This window comes from Psammomys obesus, unplaced genomic scaffold (genome assembly GCF_907164565.1).
Source record: "Psammomys obesus unplaced genomic scaffold, mPsaObe1.curated_primary_1811, whole genome shotgun sequence".
NCBI classification, from domain to species: Eukaryota; Metazoa; Chordata; class Mammalia; order Rodentia; family Muridae; genus Psammomys; species Psammomys obesus.
Window position 1 is genome coordinate 18470998 of NW_026596073.1, and position 19084 is coordinate 18490081.

The 19084-nt window shown below is 36.3% G+C and overlaps 1 protein-coding gene across 1 annotated transcript in view; it reads right to left on the reverse strand.

The window, feature by feature from the left end:
* Positions 1–19084, reverse strand: part of Naaladl2 (N-acetylated alpha-linked acidic dipeptidase like 2) — a 977666-nt gene that overhangs the window by 372411 nt on the left and 586171 nt on the right. The window contains exon 6 of the mRNA XM_055626106.1: positions 4869–5012. Within this exon, the coding sequence (XP_055482081.1) occupies positions 4869–5012 (144 nt within the window). The remainder of the gene's footprint in view (positions 1–4868; positions 5013–19084) is intronic.

Sequence of the window (19084 nt, forward strand, 5' to 3'; positions counted from 1 at the left end):
CTATCTATCTATCTATCTATCTATCTATCTATCTATCTATCTATCTAAGAGTTTCTCCTAGATTTCTCTCTCATAGAACAACCTTGAGTACAAATGTTATTTTTATTTCCTGTGATGTGCGGATGATATGAGAGCCGTACCCAATCTGTACAAAGACATGACTTGGGCTAATTCCAGAGCATTTCTTTCTTCTGTTCTAACTATCCCTAGGCCAAGACCTAGAAGCTTCTAGCTTCCATACAATCTTATCTTCTGCAAACATTGAAGGCTTCAGCTTCCAGCCTCAGTCTGCTAAGCTAGGTTTAATAAAATTCAGCCCCTGAGACTTAGTGCTGAATTAACTCTCCCTTTATAACTCTTTCTGAACTCTCGCTGGCTGTTTCAACCCAGCTGTTCTGGCCCAAATTTCTCTCCAAGCTAACTTATTCAATCTGGCTTCTCTCTGAGGCTTCTGACTGAATATTATTATTCTGCTTGGCCTCAAGCTAACTCTAGAAACATATTCTAATCTTCTCCCTTCTTTTCACTCTCTGCCTCATTCTCTCTGCCAGTTCTCTAAAACTGTCTCAGTAAAAGTAACATACACACTATCTTCTTTTCCTTCTTCTCTTTCTCCTCCTACTCTGAGTTGCCTCTCTTTCCTGTCTGATCTTGTGAAGTTGGGTGTTACTTTCTGTCTGACTCATTTTGTCAGATCTTTCTCTTATTTATCACTTTGTCTGTCCCTCTTTTAGACATCACTTTCACACATTGCTGATTTATTCTATAAACTAATATTACTTTCATTATTTGGATTAAAGGTGTGTACTAAGGGCATATCTGCATTCCAGCCAAGTCACATAGACCTAGAAGGTATTCAGATGTGATTTCTTGCCAGAGCAGCCATGTTGCTGGATTAAAATTCTTCTATACTTGAGGCTAGTACTAATACTATTAAAGGTTCCATATATAGCATCATGTTAGAAAAAATATAAGTGAACATTTCTTGTTAATAATCATGTTTTGAATAGTTACAATGAACTATTTTGAATAACTTTTTGTATAATCAAAATTTATAACATAATATGTTAAATATGTGTGAAATATATGCTAAAAATATACATGTGAATTCTTTCAAGTAGCCACTAACAAACTAAAAAGTATAGATATTTAAAATGCATTTAAAAACTGTGAAAAGCATAAATGACATTATCAGTTTACTGTGGTTAAATTATTCTAATGAAATTAATTTTCACCAGAGAAGTTGCCAAATTGTGAATAAGGAAATCAGAGCTATGTTACCATTTTGCTCTATATTTAAGCTGGTGTGTTTGTAGTTTACATGGTTTACTTATGCAAGAGCTTGTCTTCATTGATACATTTGTTAAAGTATGAACAATTCTCCCTCCAAATATTGAATTCATCTAGTTTACCAAAATTCCTCTTGTACGCTTGATGTTTGTATATTTTCCACATAAGTTATCTTAACCTATTTTATAGTTTGTCACTTCAATATTTTCACTGTGGTCACAATTTCTAAACACAAGTTCAAATTAATTTTTGAAACTGAGATTTTTTTTTTTTGTTTCTTGAAATTTTTATTAAAATGCTAAGAATTTTATAAAACATATATATTTAATGAAAAGATTATAAAGATAAATTCTCAATTTTACCATAATTGTATTTATGGTGAAACCAGAAATTTATTTATAGACATGAAACTGAGATTTTTATGTTCTGGTTGAACCTCAACTGAAATGTCTGACAACATACTCGATTAGCTGATAGGCTTTTCAAAGAGAGACCAAGAAAACAATTCCAGGGCATCCAATGGTTTAAGCAGCACAAACAATCTGTCTCTATTTAGGCAAAGGCAGTTCTTCTGGCTCTTCTGGTTTACTTCCCTCAGGAGTCTCCATATAATTTCCTGCTCTCTTCCTTTTTTATCCTGAACCTATTTCATGATTGCTGGCAGTTCAATTCCTTCCTTTATCCAACTTGTATTGTGTGTACCACTTAGATAGCTTTTGATTGTAAGTAACTAAAAAATAAACACAAATTTGTTACATTTAAAAAGAAATACATTGGCTTGTATTTTTGGCAATGTCAATGAATTTTGCTTCAGAAAAGACTGCTTCCCTTAGTGGATAAGAATCCCTCCATCTATTTCTGCCTCTTCCCCTTAATCTCCATCTCTATCTGCATCTCTCTCTGTCTCCCATACAGAGATAACTCTACTCACCTTTGGCTCCAGTAGCCAGTACTACATTTTCTCATGGTCCTAGTGATGAAGCAGAGGGTCCACACTTATCTGCTTTTTCATTATCTTCTAGTGTTACAATGGGGCATTGCTCAAATAAAATTTAGAAAACGAATCTTGACTTACTATATTTGGATGGCCTTTGTTAGATGAAACTGACTTGAGCCAATCAGAAACCATTTATAAGTTTATAGAGCCCTTCAATCTAATTACTATATATTGTTTAAGAATATTGGCAAAGGTAAAAACTATGAAAGAGAAAGATGTTGATAAAGTACTTGTAATGGAGAAAATTAGTTACATTTTCTAGATTTTATAGAATTCTGAATTTTGTGCATAATGAGCTAAATAAGTAAAATAATTACTTGATATGCACACACATTTTTCTTTTTTTAAATGTTTTATTTATTTATTTTCTTTTTTTTACCATTAGTTACAATTCGTTTACTTTGTATCCCAGCTGTAGCCCCCTCCCTCATTCCCTCTCAATCCCACCCTCCCTCCCTCATCTCCTCCCTGCTCCTATCTATGTCCATTGATAGGGGAGGTCCTCCTCCCCTTCCATCTGATCCTAGCTTATCAGTTCTCTTCAAGACTGGCTGCAATGTCCTCCTCTGTGTCCTAGCAAGGCTGCTCTTCCCTCGGGGGGTGAGGGTAGATCAAAGAGACAGCCACTGAGTATATGTCAGAGACAGTCTCTGTTCCCCTTACTAGGGAACCTACTTGGATACTGAGCTGCCTTGTGTTACATCCTACTACTCAACCTTAATTAAGATTTTCTGCCTGAGCTTCAATACTATGTCTGGAAGACTCAAAAAAAAAAGGGCAAAATAAATTTGTGATGGGCTTTAGATTATTTTTAATTTTTAAACTAGAGGTGCTGCTCTTGTTCAAAGTGAAGAACCCTCTCGATATTTTTGTGTTGTGTTTTACACATATATGATCATTAGTGGAAATTTTAAGAGTATATAATACACTTAAAAGTTAATTGTCTTGGGCGAGTCGTAAGTATTTCTGTACAGAAATGTAAGGTAACATTATCCTTTGTTTAAGAATAATTTTAAGCATACAAACACTCAGGATGCTCATTTATTATCTGGAAAACATAAATGGAGCAATCTGCTTTCTGAAAAATGAAAGCTTCATAAAAACAAAATTTCTCTCTAAGTTTAAGCACAGTTTTTTCAAAACAACAACAATAATAACATAATTCCTATATAGATGAGAAAACAGTTTAATGGCCCAATTTATTAGCTGATCTTCCTTGTTGCTTCTTTGACACTGGAGTTGTAAAGTTTTAATACTCAATCTCAACTTTGCTTCCAGTTTTCATATATCTTATATGTAATTTTATGTTATAGGTACAGCTAGAGAACATTGTCATATGTTTTCAAGACATTTGACTGTAGAGAGGGCAATTGATACTGTAATTTGATGAGAAGGGACTCACTGATACACACAGCAGTTTGTGGTACACTGGAGCATCTATCTAACTTTGATTCTCACAAATGGAGGGCTTTTCCATGTTTCTGTAGATGCAAGCACAGGGCATTTAGTGCAGATGTTACATGAATGATTACAACTACAATGCCATCACCGGAAATGTTAGTTCCGTAAGAGTTGAACAGTTTCTGAAATGCATAAAGCAAAGGGCTCTGCTCATCACTGATTTAACAAATTCAAGACACACCAGGAAAATTCACCTGCCACCAAGCCTGGTGAGCTGAGTTTGTGCCTAGCACTTTCAGGAAGAAATAAATCGATTCTCACAGTTGTCCTCTTATCAGCACACATATGCTTTGACATATGGACGCTTATGCAGATCACACATACACACATAGACACACAGATAGACAGACAGACACACACACACACACACACACACACAAACAAACTGAAAAATTCATACATCTCTAACATCCAGCAGTATTGAGACCTTGATCTGGACACACACAAAAACCAAAGTGCTGAAGCATTAGTTCACAGCACACAGAGACATATTTAACAATATGTAAAAACAATCATTCCTTCAGAACTTTAATGCTGGAGGCAGAAAAGAAAATCATGCAGTGCAGGACTTTCATCCCACCCCAGGTAGCTTAACTACTTCAGTTTTATCCTACCAAGTCCAACAAGGGCTGACAAACAGCACCACAGAAGGAGAAACATCTCCCGGGCAATGGTGTGTATAGACAGAAGGATTTTTTTAGTCAATGGCAGGAATTAGACATTAATGCTTTATACTAAAAGACTTCACACCCCAGATAGTTGCTTCTATGCACTGAATCTTGGCAGGTTGTGAGCTGCCGGAAGTGAAGCCGTGAAGCCATGCTAAGCAGATCTCCATGCATGAACAAAATGTTTTATTTATGACGCTCCTTTCTTTGGAACAGTTCAAACTCCCATTATGCTCCTTGAAAAAAAATCAGCTTGGTCAACCTTTTAGATTTTAATACTAATTTCATTTCAAAATCATCTCTGTAGAAATACAGAATGATGCAGATTCCCTCTTCCACCAGTAGTTTTGAAATGAATAATTCTAGACCTTTTGATTTAAGATATTAAGAAAAATATATGACCAAAGTTTTTAAAGCATTCACCAGATGTGTTGAAGCACAAGCTACCTTACCATTGTGTGGGAGTTCCAGTGGTCTACAGGCATCATTTTCTACTCTCAGTTTTGGTGAAGAGATGAGCACTTTGGCGAGGGATGCTGAGATGGGCTGCACTAATAGGTGGGTGAGGTTTGGCCGGTTTTGTCTAAAGCTTCCATCTGGATTCAAAAGAGAAAAGAGCCCAATCCTTAGACAATGGACACTGAAAACAATCACAGACAAGTTCTTTGCAATCAAGTGGATGAATTTTGAATAGTAGGTTTACATTTATTTGTTTATTCACTTTTCAATTATATTCTGTTTGTTTGTTAAAGATACTTGAAACACTCTAAAATTATTTAGTCTGGTAATACTATGTATCTTCCTTAACAATGTACACACAAACTTACCACCAATTCTACTAATATGATTCAAAGGTAACAAGAAAGGAATGGAGACACAGAAGTGCACCAGAACCAAGACTGCACTGGTCTGTGGCTGGATTGTAGGAGGTGAAAAATGGTTAAATAGCTGCTAGCAGAGTGGATCCCAGCGAGGGAAGCTATGGTGAGAAGACTGAGAAGGAATGTGGCTTGTAGCATAGAATTCAGATATCCAATGAACTGGCAGCTCCTACTACCTTCAACAGGATAAAGAAGGGAGACCTGTGCAATATTGTTTAGAGAATGCCTCTGCCCTTGCACACACACCCATTGTAGATTCCTGGCTCTTCCTTATGCCAGTGGGAAGTTGTGGGATACAGAAGAGGGAGGCTTTAGACAATGATGAAATTCCCCTTGTTAAACATGATAGGCTTAAGATTGCCAAGAATACTCTTACGGAAATCTCTGTGACCAGTGCCTTCCAGCTATAGAGCATTTGTTAGAAGCAGATATAAACAGATCAGTAGAAAAGACCTTTTAAAATTAATGAAAATCAGGAAGCCACTGATAAAAACAACTTGTCTGAGAACTCCCCCACTTAAGGCCAGAGTCAATGAATTTTACTTGTATTGAAAATTAAAATCAACTTAATTCTGCCCTTTCTTGAGAGCAAGCTCTCAACAAAAATCATCTGCCCAGAAAAGTGAAGCTGTCAGCAGAGTCCAAGAGGCTGCAGAAAGCCTCCAGGAAGACAGAATGAATGGGGATACATATCAGATGTGAGCTAAGGGCTCCAGCGAACATTTACAGTAAGAGTGGAGTTAGGATTTAAAGAATTCCCAGACATACTGGAAAATCAGTATCCTCTGAAGACAGTGATTAGCTTTAACAGGATCAGAGGTTGTATAAAAAAATGCAATAGTATAGTATCACTAGAAATAATATCCTCATAATCAGTAGAATCAGGAAAATTCTGTCTCAGGAGAAAGGAGATTGGGGCAAGAACTTGAAATGGGATACATGAGACATGAAGGTAAATCTCAGTGACATGTGATGACGAGTCAGTGTAATGCATAAAGCTGAACTGCAGTGTTAAGAAGATGGCTCAAGCAGGAAATACTAGTTCAAGGACCCAAGTTTTTTTCCCAGAAATCTCATGTTACAGTGTTGATGGAAGTGGCTGGTATTGTGACATACATTTTGAATAACAGCAGAGACAATGGAATATCTGGGACTCGGGTTAGGCAGCCTAGTCCAGTTCAAAAGTTCCATGGCACAAATGATAGACTTTATGTAAATAAAAAATGCAAGTGCCTAAGAAGCATCATCCAGGGCTATATATGGCTTAGACACACACTTATGCAAACTACATATACATGCACACACATACTGATTGGTAAAAGTGATGTACCTCAAACACATATGGAGGAGTAAGAAGAAAACTATAAGACAGAGATGAAAAGGAAAGATGCCGAAACCAATTAATTGTGCACTTGGGAGAAACCAAGAGGAAAAAGAGACATAGGAAAGGGTAGAACAAAAAGATATTAGTTAATACATCCTCTTCTAACTATTTGGATAAGTAATGAACTAAATTTATCTTTAATAAAATGCAAATCAAACAAAACTGATAAGACAAAATAATTATGACAATGATCACCACACTCAGAGTAGAGTGGAGGAGACAATAAACCAAATATGTTAAAGTAAACAACAAAATACTTGATAAAACTATTTTATTGACTCAGAAGAGAAAATTCACACTTGAATGCCGATAGTTATATTTCAGAAAGCAGTATCATAACTTTCAGAAACTTTATTAGGAAAACGATTCCTGGAGGCTTGCTTAGAATTTAATTTGATTTGTCTGCAGGGGTGTGGACTTCCATGATCCTGGTAACCAGTTTCCAGGAGGCATATTATACATAAAAATAATGTTTGTGAATGGCTTCTTTAATTTATTATCCAGAAAATCACCAGACCAAAACAAAACAAAACTGATATTTACCTTAAGGCTGTGGCTGTTATGGAAGTCACAGCTTTGAAGAAACAATAATAAAGGTTTGAACTAAGAATCAGATTTGTTGGCGAAGCACAGGGACAGTCATAGGTCTCCATAACTCCTTTATGCCCACATGTGACAGCTGGTTTTGACCTAGTGTAGTTCACTGCTCCCTGACCATTTTATGTCGAAGACCATAATAAGCCATATAATTTGTAGAGCCCAGAGCAAGGCAACAATGTAGGGTTGATAGTTGGAAAAGCAGGAAGGATTATGACATGACAACAGATTATAAATCAAGTATGACATCTTTCAGAAAAACACTATGGAACTGCACATGTCATATACCCATGAGCCAGCATATGCAGGCTTCACAGACATGATGCTAGGAGTCATATAGCCTGCTAGGTGAAAATATTGTTGACAGGCAAGCTTCAGGAGGTTGCGTTCAACCATTAATAAGCAGGCCTGGGTTCTCTTCTGCTTCAGTCTGCACCTTGAGCTAACAGTTCTTTTCTCAAAACACAGATCACACCTGGAGGGCTAGTTGGGAAGTTTTGGAATAGCCAGCTGACTAAGGCTCACCATGTATGCAATTCCCACCCAATTGTGACTTGCGATGCTTTGATATCACATGGAACAGTATCTTTAAACGTGGTAATGTTTTAATTTTGACATTTCCATATATTGTACAGTATATATTGATAACATATACCCATAACTACCTCCATCCGAACTCCCTAGATCCCTCTTAGCCTCCTAGTTTCTAGTTATCCTTTAAATTTTTACTTTATTTTTAAAACACCATATTAATATTTCTATGCATGCTATTTTTATATTATTTTAAGTTACCTGGTGAAATTTTTTCTTGCAGTTTCTCAAATTCAATTTTCTTGATCAATTCCACTTACCAAAACTGAATCAAGACCAGGTTAATCAATTAAATAGTCCTATATCCCCTAAGGAAATAGAAGCGGTCATCAAAATCTCTTATCCAAAAAAAATGCCCAGGACCAGATGGTTTCAATGCAGAATTCTACCAGACCTTTAAATGGTGCTGGTCTAACTGGATGTCTACATGTAGAAAAATGCAAATAGATCCATACTTATCACCCTGCACAAAACTAAAGTCCAAGTGGATCAAAGACCTCAACATAAAACCAGACACACTAACCCTGTTAGAAAAAAAAAAAAAAAGTGAGGAAGAGCCTGAAACTCATTGGCACAGTAGACAACTTCCTGAACAGAACACCAACAGCACAGGCTCTAAGAACAACAATCAATAAATGGGACCTCATGAAACTAAGAAGGTTCTGTAAGCAAAGGACACTGTCGTCAATACAAAATGACAGCCTACAGACTGGGAAAGGATCTTCACCAACCCTCTATCTGACAGAGGGCTAATATCCAGCATATATAAAGAACTCAAGAAGTTAAACAGCAAAAAATCAAGTAATCCAATTAAAAAATAGGGTACGGAGCAAAACAGAGATTTCTCAATAGAGGAATATCGAATGCCCGAAAAACACTTAAAGAAATACTCAACATCCTTAGTCATCAGGGAAATGCAAATCAAAATGACTTTTTACGTTATTTCTGGGCTTCCAAGATAAAACCTCATACTTAAAAGGCAAATGTTGCCTTACATCCCCTGGCACTGTTTTCATATGAAGTCTGTGATATCCGTGTTGTCATAGATGTCAGGAATTTGTATATTCCAAATAGCAAAACAAAACTTCTCATGATCACACAGGATGCCATGCCTATGCCATACAAAATAATTTTAAGCCTTGGGTTTCCAGTATTCACAAATCATCTACTGACGACAGTATATTCTGTGTATTCTGTGAACTACCTTTACGGTGTGTTGACTTGAGCCATTAATTCACCCACATGGGATCACCACACATGTCTAAGGCGCTCACTCTCTGCAAAGTCACTTTCCTATAGTAGGTTTGCACTGATGAATATTCCACCTCTATCCCTTCACAATTTTGGTTTGTTTTCATTTCCAGTTAATGTAATTACTACATAAAACAACTTCCATTTCCCTGTTAAAATATGGCACATGGTGCCTAGCACATTGTCAGGAAAGCCAGAGTCGGAGAATAATAAAAGAATCAACAAAATATTCTGTCTTTCTGGGTTTTTGAGTGCTTACAAATGGAACAGGAACACAAAAGAAGAACAGTTTTTATGTCTAAGCTCACATTTTGATGAAGCAAGTCATCACCTCCCCGGCACACACAATAAATATATTTCCAAAGCCAATTTGTTACCATTAACTCACCAATTAATCCTGTTCTAAAATAATCATTTCTCCATGAAAGCATTTCAATAAATAAATTATAATTAAATAATTTATCAGCTAATAAAACATCAATACTAACCTTTTAATTTGCTCAGAGATGCTCTATTAGGCATATAAAACAATAGATTTAAAATTAAATAATAAGGGTGAATTTTAAACCCAAATTGAGCATTCCTAAATATTTAATGATTTTGGTGCTGCAGGACTAATAGATTTGCATTAGTTTTGAAATTTAGTAAGTAATTGCTTCATTAATTTTTCACTTTCACAGTAATGGAAATGTGACAAACAGTTCACTTCTGGGAACAGATACTAAAAGCAGGACTTTGTAGGACACTGAGATTAAATTATACTAACAAGCTATATTTAAAAAACCTGGATCACAGGAGAGCTAGCATAATTTAATTTTCTTATATATTAGGTAATTTTGACTACGACTAAACATGCCACCATTTTACTGCACTATATTTTATTTTATTTTCTATTTTTTTATTTGAGTTTTTTTTCTTTTCTTTCTTTCTTTTTTTTTTTTTTTTTACTTTACATCCCAAGGGCAGTCTCCTCCCTCTTTTCCTCCCACTCACCCCCACTTCCTCCTTCCCCTCTCCCTTTTCCCCTAAAATAGAGGAGTCCTTCTCAGCTCCCCTTTATCAACCCTCCCCAGCATATCAAGTCATATCAGGACTAAGCATATCCTCAGCCACTGAGGCCAGGCAAAGCAGGCCTGTTAGCAGGAAGTGATCCAAAAGCAGGCTATAGAGTCCATGTTTAAAAGAGCTCCCCCACCTCCACCTCACCACTTGCCCGTCGAACCATGTGAAGACCAAGCCACCCATTGGCCACATACATGCAGGGGGCCTAGGTCCAGACCCTGGCATGCTCCTTAGTTGATATCTCAGTCTCTGTAATCTCGCATGGGTCTGGGTTAGTTGTCTGTGTTGGATGGCTTGTGGGGATCCTGTCGCCTCCAGGTCCTTCCATCTTTGTACCCCACCACCACTTCCACAAGACACCTGAGCTCTACCCCATGCTGGGCTGTAAGTCCCAGCATGTGTCCTGTCAGCTGCTGGGTGGAAGCCTCTCAGATGACAGTCTTGTTAGGCTCCTATCTGCAAGCATAGCAGAGCATCATTAATAGTGTCAGGGGCTGGCTCTTTATTGTGAGGTGGGTCTCAGGTTGGGTCAATTATTGGTTGGACAGTCCCTCTTTATGTCTCACTTCTTGTAGGCAGGTTAATTTTGGATCAAAGGTTTTATGGGTGGGTTGTTGTTCCTGCCCTTCCACTAGTAGTGCCTGGCTAGGAGGTAGTCACTTCAGTTTCCATGTCACTTACCCCCTGCTAGGAGTATAAACTAGTCACACCCATATCCTTCCAGGAGCCTATCCTGTAGCAGGCCTCCAACTTGACAAAGAGATGACCCTCCTCAGGTTCTCTTCTCTCTCCCAGCCCTCTCAACTCCCACCCCTGTTCTCCCCACATCTGATCTACACCCTCCTTTCCCTCACCATTCTCTCCTTTGCCCAGTTTCTGCTCTTCATCCACTTCTTATGTCTACTCTAGTTCCTTTTCTGAGTGACATTCTGGTACCCTCCCTAAAGCCTTCCTTGTTACTTAGCTTCTTTAAGTCGTCTGTGGATTATAGTATGATTATCCAATACTATAGGTCTAATATTTGCTTATAGGTGAGTACATGCCATGTGTGTCTTTCTCTGCCTGGTTACCTCACTTATGGTGATCTTTTCTAGTTTCATCCATTGACCTGCAAATTTCATGATTTCATCATTTTTAACAGCTGAGTAGTATTCCATTGTGTAAATGTAGCACAAGTTATGTATCTATTTTTTGGTTCAGTGGCATCTAGGTTATGTCCAGTTTCTGGCTATTATGGATAAAGACACTTTGAATATAGTTGAACAACTGTCATTGTTGTATGGTGAAACATTTTTTGGGGGGTGTATCCCCAGGAGTAGTACAGCTGGGTCTTAAGATAGAACTACTCCAAATTTTCTGAGAAATTGCCAGATTGATTTCGAGAGGTTGTACAGGCTTGCACCTTGCACCACCAGCAATGGAGTAGTGTTCCCCTTTCTACACATCCTTGCCAGCATGTCCTGTCACTTGAGTTTTAGATCTTAGCCATTCTGACTGGTGTGGAATCTTAGACTCATTTTTATTTGCATTTATGTATTCATAGGTGTGTGGGTTTATTTCTGGAGTTCTTGTCATACAGGTCTTTCACTTGCTTGATTAGCATTACACCAAGATATTTTATACTATTGGTGGCTATTGTGAAAAGAACTGTTTCCCTAATTACTTTCACAGCTCTTTTGTAGCTTGTATAAAGGAGGGCTATTGACTTTTTTAGAGTTAATTTTCCATTCAGACACTTTGCTGAAGGTGTTTATCAGCCCTAGAAGTTCTCTGGTAGAATATTTAGGGTCACTTATGTATACTATCACATCATCTGCAAGTGGCAACATTTAGACTTCTTCCTGTCCAATTTGCATCCTCTTGATCGCCTTTACTTGTCTTATTGCTATAGCTAGAACTTAAAGTACTATATTGAAGTCATATGGCAGGAGTGTTCCTGATCTATGTGGGACTGCTTTAAGTTTCTCTCCATTTAACTTGGTGTTGGCTATTGGTTTTCTGTATATTGCCTTTATTGCACTTAGGTATGTGCCTTGTATCCCTGACCTTTCCAAGGCTTTAAATAAGAAGTGGTGTTGGATTTTGTTAAAGGCCTTCTCAGTATCTAATGAGATGATCATGTGTTTTTGTTTGTTTGTTTATATGGTGGATTACATTGAAGTATTTTATATGTTGAAACATTTCTGCATTCCTGGGATGAAGCCTACTTGATCATGGTGGATGATAGTTTTTGGTGGTAGTGATTTGGATTGCAAGTATTTCATTGAGTAGTTTTGCACCAGTATTCTTAAGGGAGGTTGGTCTGAAATTCTTTCTTTGTTGGGTCTTTGTGTGGTTTACGTATCAGGGTGACTGTGGTCTCATAGAATGAGTTTGGCAATGTTCCTTCTATTTTGTGGGATAGTTTGAGGATTATTAATATTAGTTCTTCTTTGAAAATCTGGTAAAATTCTGTGTTAAAACCATCTGGCCCAGGGTTGGTTTTGGTTGGGAGTCTTTTGATAACTGCTTCTATAGGGCTCCCTTAGGGGTTATAGGTCTATTTAAATTGCTTACCTGAAATTCTTTAACGTTGGTAAGTAGTATCTACTGAGAAAATCTTCCATTTCATATAGATTTTTCAATTTTGTGGTATACAAGACTTTGAAGTAATATCTAATGATTCTTTGGATTTCCTCGATGTCTGTTATTATATCCCTCTTTTCATTTCTGATTTTATTGATTTGGATACTCCCGCTGTGTTTTTAGTTTGTTTGTGTAAGGGTTTATTTATCTTGTTGTTTTTCTCAAAGAACTCTTGGTGTTGTTGATCCTTTGTATTGCTTTCTTTGTTTCTAAGTTATTGGTTTCAGCCCTGAGTTTGATCATTCCTTGCCAACTTGCATGTGTTTACTTCCTTTTTTTCTAGAGCTTCCAGGTGAGCTGTTAAGTTGACAGTATGAGCTGTCTCCCCTTTCTTTTGTTTATTTATTTCTTTATTTCTTTATTTATTTTATGTACCAGTGCGCTATCTGCATGTACACCTGTCCCCCAGAAGAAGAGATCAGAACACATTATATATGGCTGTGAGCCACCATGTGGTTCCTAGGAATTTAGTTCAGAACCTCTGGAACAGCAGAGCAGTGCTTTTAACTGCTGAGCCATCTCTCCAGCCCTGTGTCCAATTTCTTTATGAGGGTACTTATTATTACAAACTTTCCTCTTAGCTTTCATTGTGTCCCCTAAGTTTGAGTATGTTGTACCTTCTTTTTCATTGAACTCTAGAAATTCTTTAATTTCTTTATTTGTTTACTCTCTGACCTAGTGATCAATAAGTAGAGAGTTTTTCAGTTCCATGAGTTTGTAGGGATTCCGTTGTTTCTGCTTTGTTTTTGTTTGCTTGTTTGTTTTTGCTTGTAAGTAGGGATTACAAAATATTTATTTCTTCAACAAATGTATTTTTGAATATTATATATTTTTTTTATTTTTGAAGTTTAGCTTTATTCCATGGTGGTCTGATAGAATACAAAGTGTTATTTCAATTTTCTTACATGTGTTAAGGTTTGCTTTGTGTGTGAGTGTATGGTCAATTTCGGAGAGCATTCCATGAGGTGCTGAAATGCAGGTATATTCTTTTGTGTTTGGATGGACTGTTCTGTACATATATGTTAGGTCCAATTGATTCATAATGTCAGTTAGTTTCATTATTTCTCTGTTTCGTTTCTGTCTCAATGATCTGTCCTTTCGTGAGAGAGGTGTTGAATTCTCTAGCTATTAGTGTTTGGGATACAATGTGTGATTTAAGCTTTAGTAATGTTTCTTTATGAATGTGGGTGCCCTTGTAATTGAGGCATATATATTTAAAACTGGGATGCCATCTTGGTCAATTTTTGATTTAATAAGTATGAAGTTCCCTTCCCCATCTCTTTTGATTAATTTTGGTTGATAATTTATCTTATTAAATATGAGAATAGCTACTCCAGCTTGCCTCTTGTGTCCATTTGCTTGGAAAACCTTTTTTACAGCCTTTTATTCTGAGGTAATATCTATCATTGTTGCTAAGGCATGTTTCTTGTATGCACTAGAATGTTGGGTCCTGTCTATGTACCCATTGATTGTTACACTGTGTCTTTTTATTGGGAGTTGAGGTCACTGATGTTGAGAGATATTAATGACCAGTGCTTGTCAATTCTTGTTATTTTGATGTTAGTGTTGGTAGAGTGTGTGTGTTGGTAGAGTTTTGTTTTGCTGTTGTGGAGTCATTTATTTCCTGTGTTTTCCTATGTATGATTAGCCTCCTTGGTTTGGAATTTTTCCTCTAGTATCTTCTGAAGGGCTATATTTTTTTATATAAAATTTAAATTTATTTTTGCTGTGGAATATTTTGTTTTCTCCATCAATGGTGATTGAAAATGTTGCTGGGTGTAGTAAATTGGGCTTGACATCTGTGGTCTTTTAGTGTCTGTAAGATATCCATATCCTTTCTGGCTTTTAGAGTTTCTGATGAGAAATCAGGTGTAATTCTGATAGGTTTGCCTTTATATGTGACTTGGCCTTTTTCCCTTGTAGCTGTTAATATTCTTTCTTTGTTCTGTACATTTAGTGTTTTGATTATTATGTGATGGGATGATTTTCTTTTCTGGTCCAATTTATTTGATGTTTTGTAAGCTTCTTGAATGTTTATAGGCTTCTCCTTCTTTAGGTTGGAGAAGTTTTCTTCTATAATTTTGTTGAAAATATTTCCTGGGTTTTGGAGCATGGAGTCTTCTCCTTCTTCTATTCCTATTATCCTTAAGATTGGTCTTTTCATATTGTCTCAGATTGCTTGGATGTTTTGTGTCAGGAACTATTAGATTTAAATTTTTCTTTGACTAATGTATTCATTTTTTTTCAGTTGTGTCTTCTACACCTGAGAGTCTCTCTTTCATCGCTTATATTATGTTGGTGTGTAGCAAGTATACAATTTCCCAATAGTAATATCATCTCTCAAAGAACAGAGAATTGGCTGAGAAGTTAAGAGCACATCCTGCTCTTTAGAAGACTTAAATTCAGTTCATAGTGCCAACATAAGACAGCTCATAACCACCAGTAATGAGCTCTTGGGGAATCTGACACTTTCCTTTAGGCTTTGTGGACCTTGGGGTACTTGAGATTTTATGGTAATTCATGTGCTGATTAAATGAAAGACAGGATCTCTGTGTGTTAATAGCTAGGGTTCAGCAGTGGAGAGGAATGGGTGACTTCTGCATCTAGATGAACTAACTCCCCCTTAATTTCTCTGTCCATTCATCCTTCTTCATCCCTCATGTTCTTTCTTTGCCATTCACTCTATGCATGGATCTTTTCATTCCATTGCACAGCCACTGCATAAGCAACAATCACATGACCAAGGCACCAGTCTTAAATAGAATATATCAGGTCCTACCATCTAGAATCCATTAATCTGACAAAATTACTCATGTGACAGCTGGCACATCAGACTGGAATTGGCTTAATGTGGTATTTATTTTTGTATTTTTTCACAATTTAATTTAGATAATTTTAATACCAGCAAAAAATAAAAGTGGTGCAATAAAAATGAAAACCGTGTTAGCACTCTTCCTCATGATAATGGAAAAATGTTCAAGTAATCAAATAAAAGAATGTTCGTGTGGCTGCTGTTTGAGGAAGCTATGCACTTGCTGTCCTGGAACATCTGATATCCTCTCTTATGAAGACTGCCATCTTGACTGATAGCCAACCATTACCCAGTAATACAAACATGTTTTCAATTTTACTTGAGCCCACTAAATTTACAGTTACTTTTCTGAAATGATCAGAATGTTAAATTGGATCATCATTTTCTTGTCCTTGTGAATATAGCTAACCTTTCATTTTTCTCTGTATTCTATAAAACCACTATTGTAAACACCACTCTCTTCAATCCAGCCATATTCAGCAATGTGTTGCTTATACCATTATTAAAATCTATTATTAAAAATGAAGATATATAACATGGTTTGTGCTCTCTCTCATTGATTCCAGGCATGATCTCTTACACAGGTTGTGCAATCCCGAGTGATCAGCCTAGGACACATGTACATACGTGTAATACTAAATTGACTCATTAAGTTTTATATAAATAATGTGAACACACACACCTGTGACAATAATAAAGAAGAGACCATGGATTTGGGAGGGAAAAGAACCTGAAGGAGTTGGGGGGGGGTTGGTAACAGACTTTACTCTTGTATGAAGTTCTGAAAAAATTATGAAAAAAATATAATAACAAAACATCAAAAATATAAAAGGATGAACATAACAGAAGACAAAGCAACAGAATACAAAGCTTCATGTTGATATTTTCATGGGAGAAAAACATATATACAAGAAAAGTCAGATATATATGGTTGAAGAAACTGGAAAGATGGCCCAGAAGTTAACAGGTTTGATTCCCCAGCACCCTCAGAGCAGGTCATAAACACTCAAATCCAGAACATCTGTTGCCCTCTTCTACAGGCATTGCATGCACATGGTACACAGACATACATGCAGGCAATGGACACAAACATAAAACAATTAAAAATAATAAAAGTTATTGAGGCTCTTTCTTTTTAACTTATTCATTTATAAGTATTTGAAATAGACTTAGAAAAAAAACCAAGAGGGGACAGATGCTCCACAAGGATACCAACAGAACCAAAAAATCTGGGTCCAGGGGTCTTTGCAGAGACAGGTATTCCAACCAAAGACCATCCATGGAGAGGACCTAAAACCCCTGCTCAGATGTAGCCCATAGACTCAGTCTCCAAGTGGGTTCCCTAGTAAGGGGAGCAGGGGCTGTTCCTGACATGAACTCAGTGACTGGCTCTTTGCTCACCTCACCCTGAGGGGGGAACAGCCTTGCCAGGCCACAGAAAAAGACAATGTAGCCAGTCTTGATGAGACCTGATAGGCTAGGGTAAGACAGAAGGGGAGAAGGAGCTCCCCTATCAGTGGTCTAGAGTAGGGGCATAGGAGGAAAAGATGGAGGGAGAGAGGGACTGGGAAGAGATGAGGGAGGGTGCTACAGCTGGGATACAAAGTGAATAAATTATAATAAATAAAAAATTATATAAGATAATTTTTGATTTTTTTTGTATTTAGACACAAACTTAAGATTTGTATTGGTAAAATGATCTTATTTCTGGGAAAACTAAGAATATATAAATTACAACAACTCTCATGAATCAAACAGGCTTTTGTCTGTGTCACTAAAAAGACCAGGAATTGTCATGGTTTGTATTGGTATAGTAGCATGTATCTTTAACTGTAATGCTATTTGACATGTGGTATGTCCTGTAGTTTAAATATTATCTACCAAATTAGGAGATTTTTTTCATGTATATTTTAACAGATAAACAGGGTGTTAAAGTGTGCTAGTATAATCACTTCAAGTCAGGCCAAGTCCTGTGTTTTCATTAACAATATCTTCTTTAAAAGGTTATTAAAAATATGATCCTTTATCCTAAAGGAACACCTCTTTTGGTACAGAATTTTTATCTCTCTGAATAAATTATAAATTTGCCACTTTATGTGAAAGTTAGGTTGAGTAATAGCAGTGAAACTATTGTGATATTGACAGATGTTTTCTTATTTCTCTTTTAGGGAAAAGACAGGCTATGTGAGTGCTATTTTCTACTTTATACAATACTAAAATTTCTGTATTCATCATTTGTTCAGTCTAAGACTATTTCACTCCCTAAAGCATCCCTAAAATATTAGCATTGGAAACAGCGATGAAACACGTAGATAAACTATCGCATTTTCTCTCTACTTCAAGGGAAGTAGTCTTGATTCATAACTGGATAATTGACCATCTGCACATTATGTGTACCAAAAGTAAATCAATCCTCTGTAGAGCCTTTCCCCTGAGAAGCCACTCATCTCAAACTTGAAGGGTATAAACACTGACATGATTTGCGAATTTTCTACTTTTAAAAAAAAGTGTGCTTTGCATTTTTTAAATGACAGCAAATAAAGTATGGTTTGCTTGCTTAATTTTTATAGTAGTGGAAGTTGCAGCCATTAATTTGCAATAAAAAAGTTTCACACCAGATTGTAATGAGAATATATTATTTTATGAGTCTGCTTATATGAGTGGGCAGAACAGTCATTTTTTGACATTTACATATTGGCAAAAGTTTCCTAATAATAAATCTATAAAGGAACTACTCTTTACTTCCCTGATAAAGATACATCAGAATAATGAACTACCAGATGTAAAGTATTTCTAAGATATTCATAATCTCTTCAAGTCTTTTCTATTTTGACATGGTAATATTGATACAAAGGAGACACCAGCTCATGGTCCAATGGATCATCTGGTGTTTACACTCAAGTGATTCTGAGGAAAGTTTTGCGATTATTTTCGGGATTTAAACTTATAAGGAATACATGGAACTCTTGACACGAACTTAACAGAAATATTTCACCTTGATATTGAAGGAGACTATCTTATCTACTTGCTTATTAGTGTGTGTTTCATGATTAGCATGAGAATATAAAAGAATTCAGTAGGTTTGTCTTCCAATTTATCCTTTGTATACTAACGTAACTAAAAATGTGTTATACTACATACAATAATGACTTGTTTGATATAGTCACTTCTGTATTGAAAGAATACATATTCAAAGGAAAAATGATATTATTAAAGATCCATGGAAATAAACCATTGTTAGTAAAACATGGAATTAAGAAGCAATCATAAATGTTATATTTTATTACTAATTATTCTTCTGAATACATAAATATGACAGTATTCTTCCAAAACTGTAAGTTAGTAAATGTAATGAGACTCAAATTTAATATGATGAAGAAATTAAGAAATGTAATGACAACACATGATTTTATAAACTGATTACATTAAAAAATCCATGATATTATTTAGCCTATCTTGTTACTA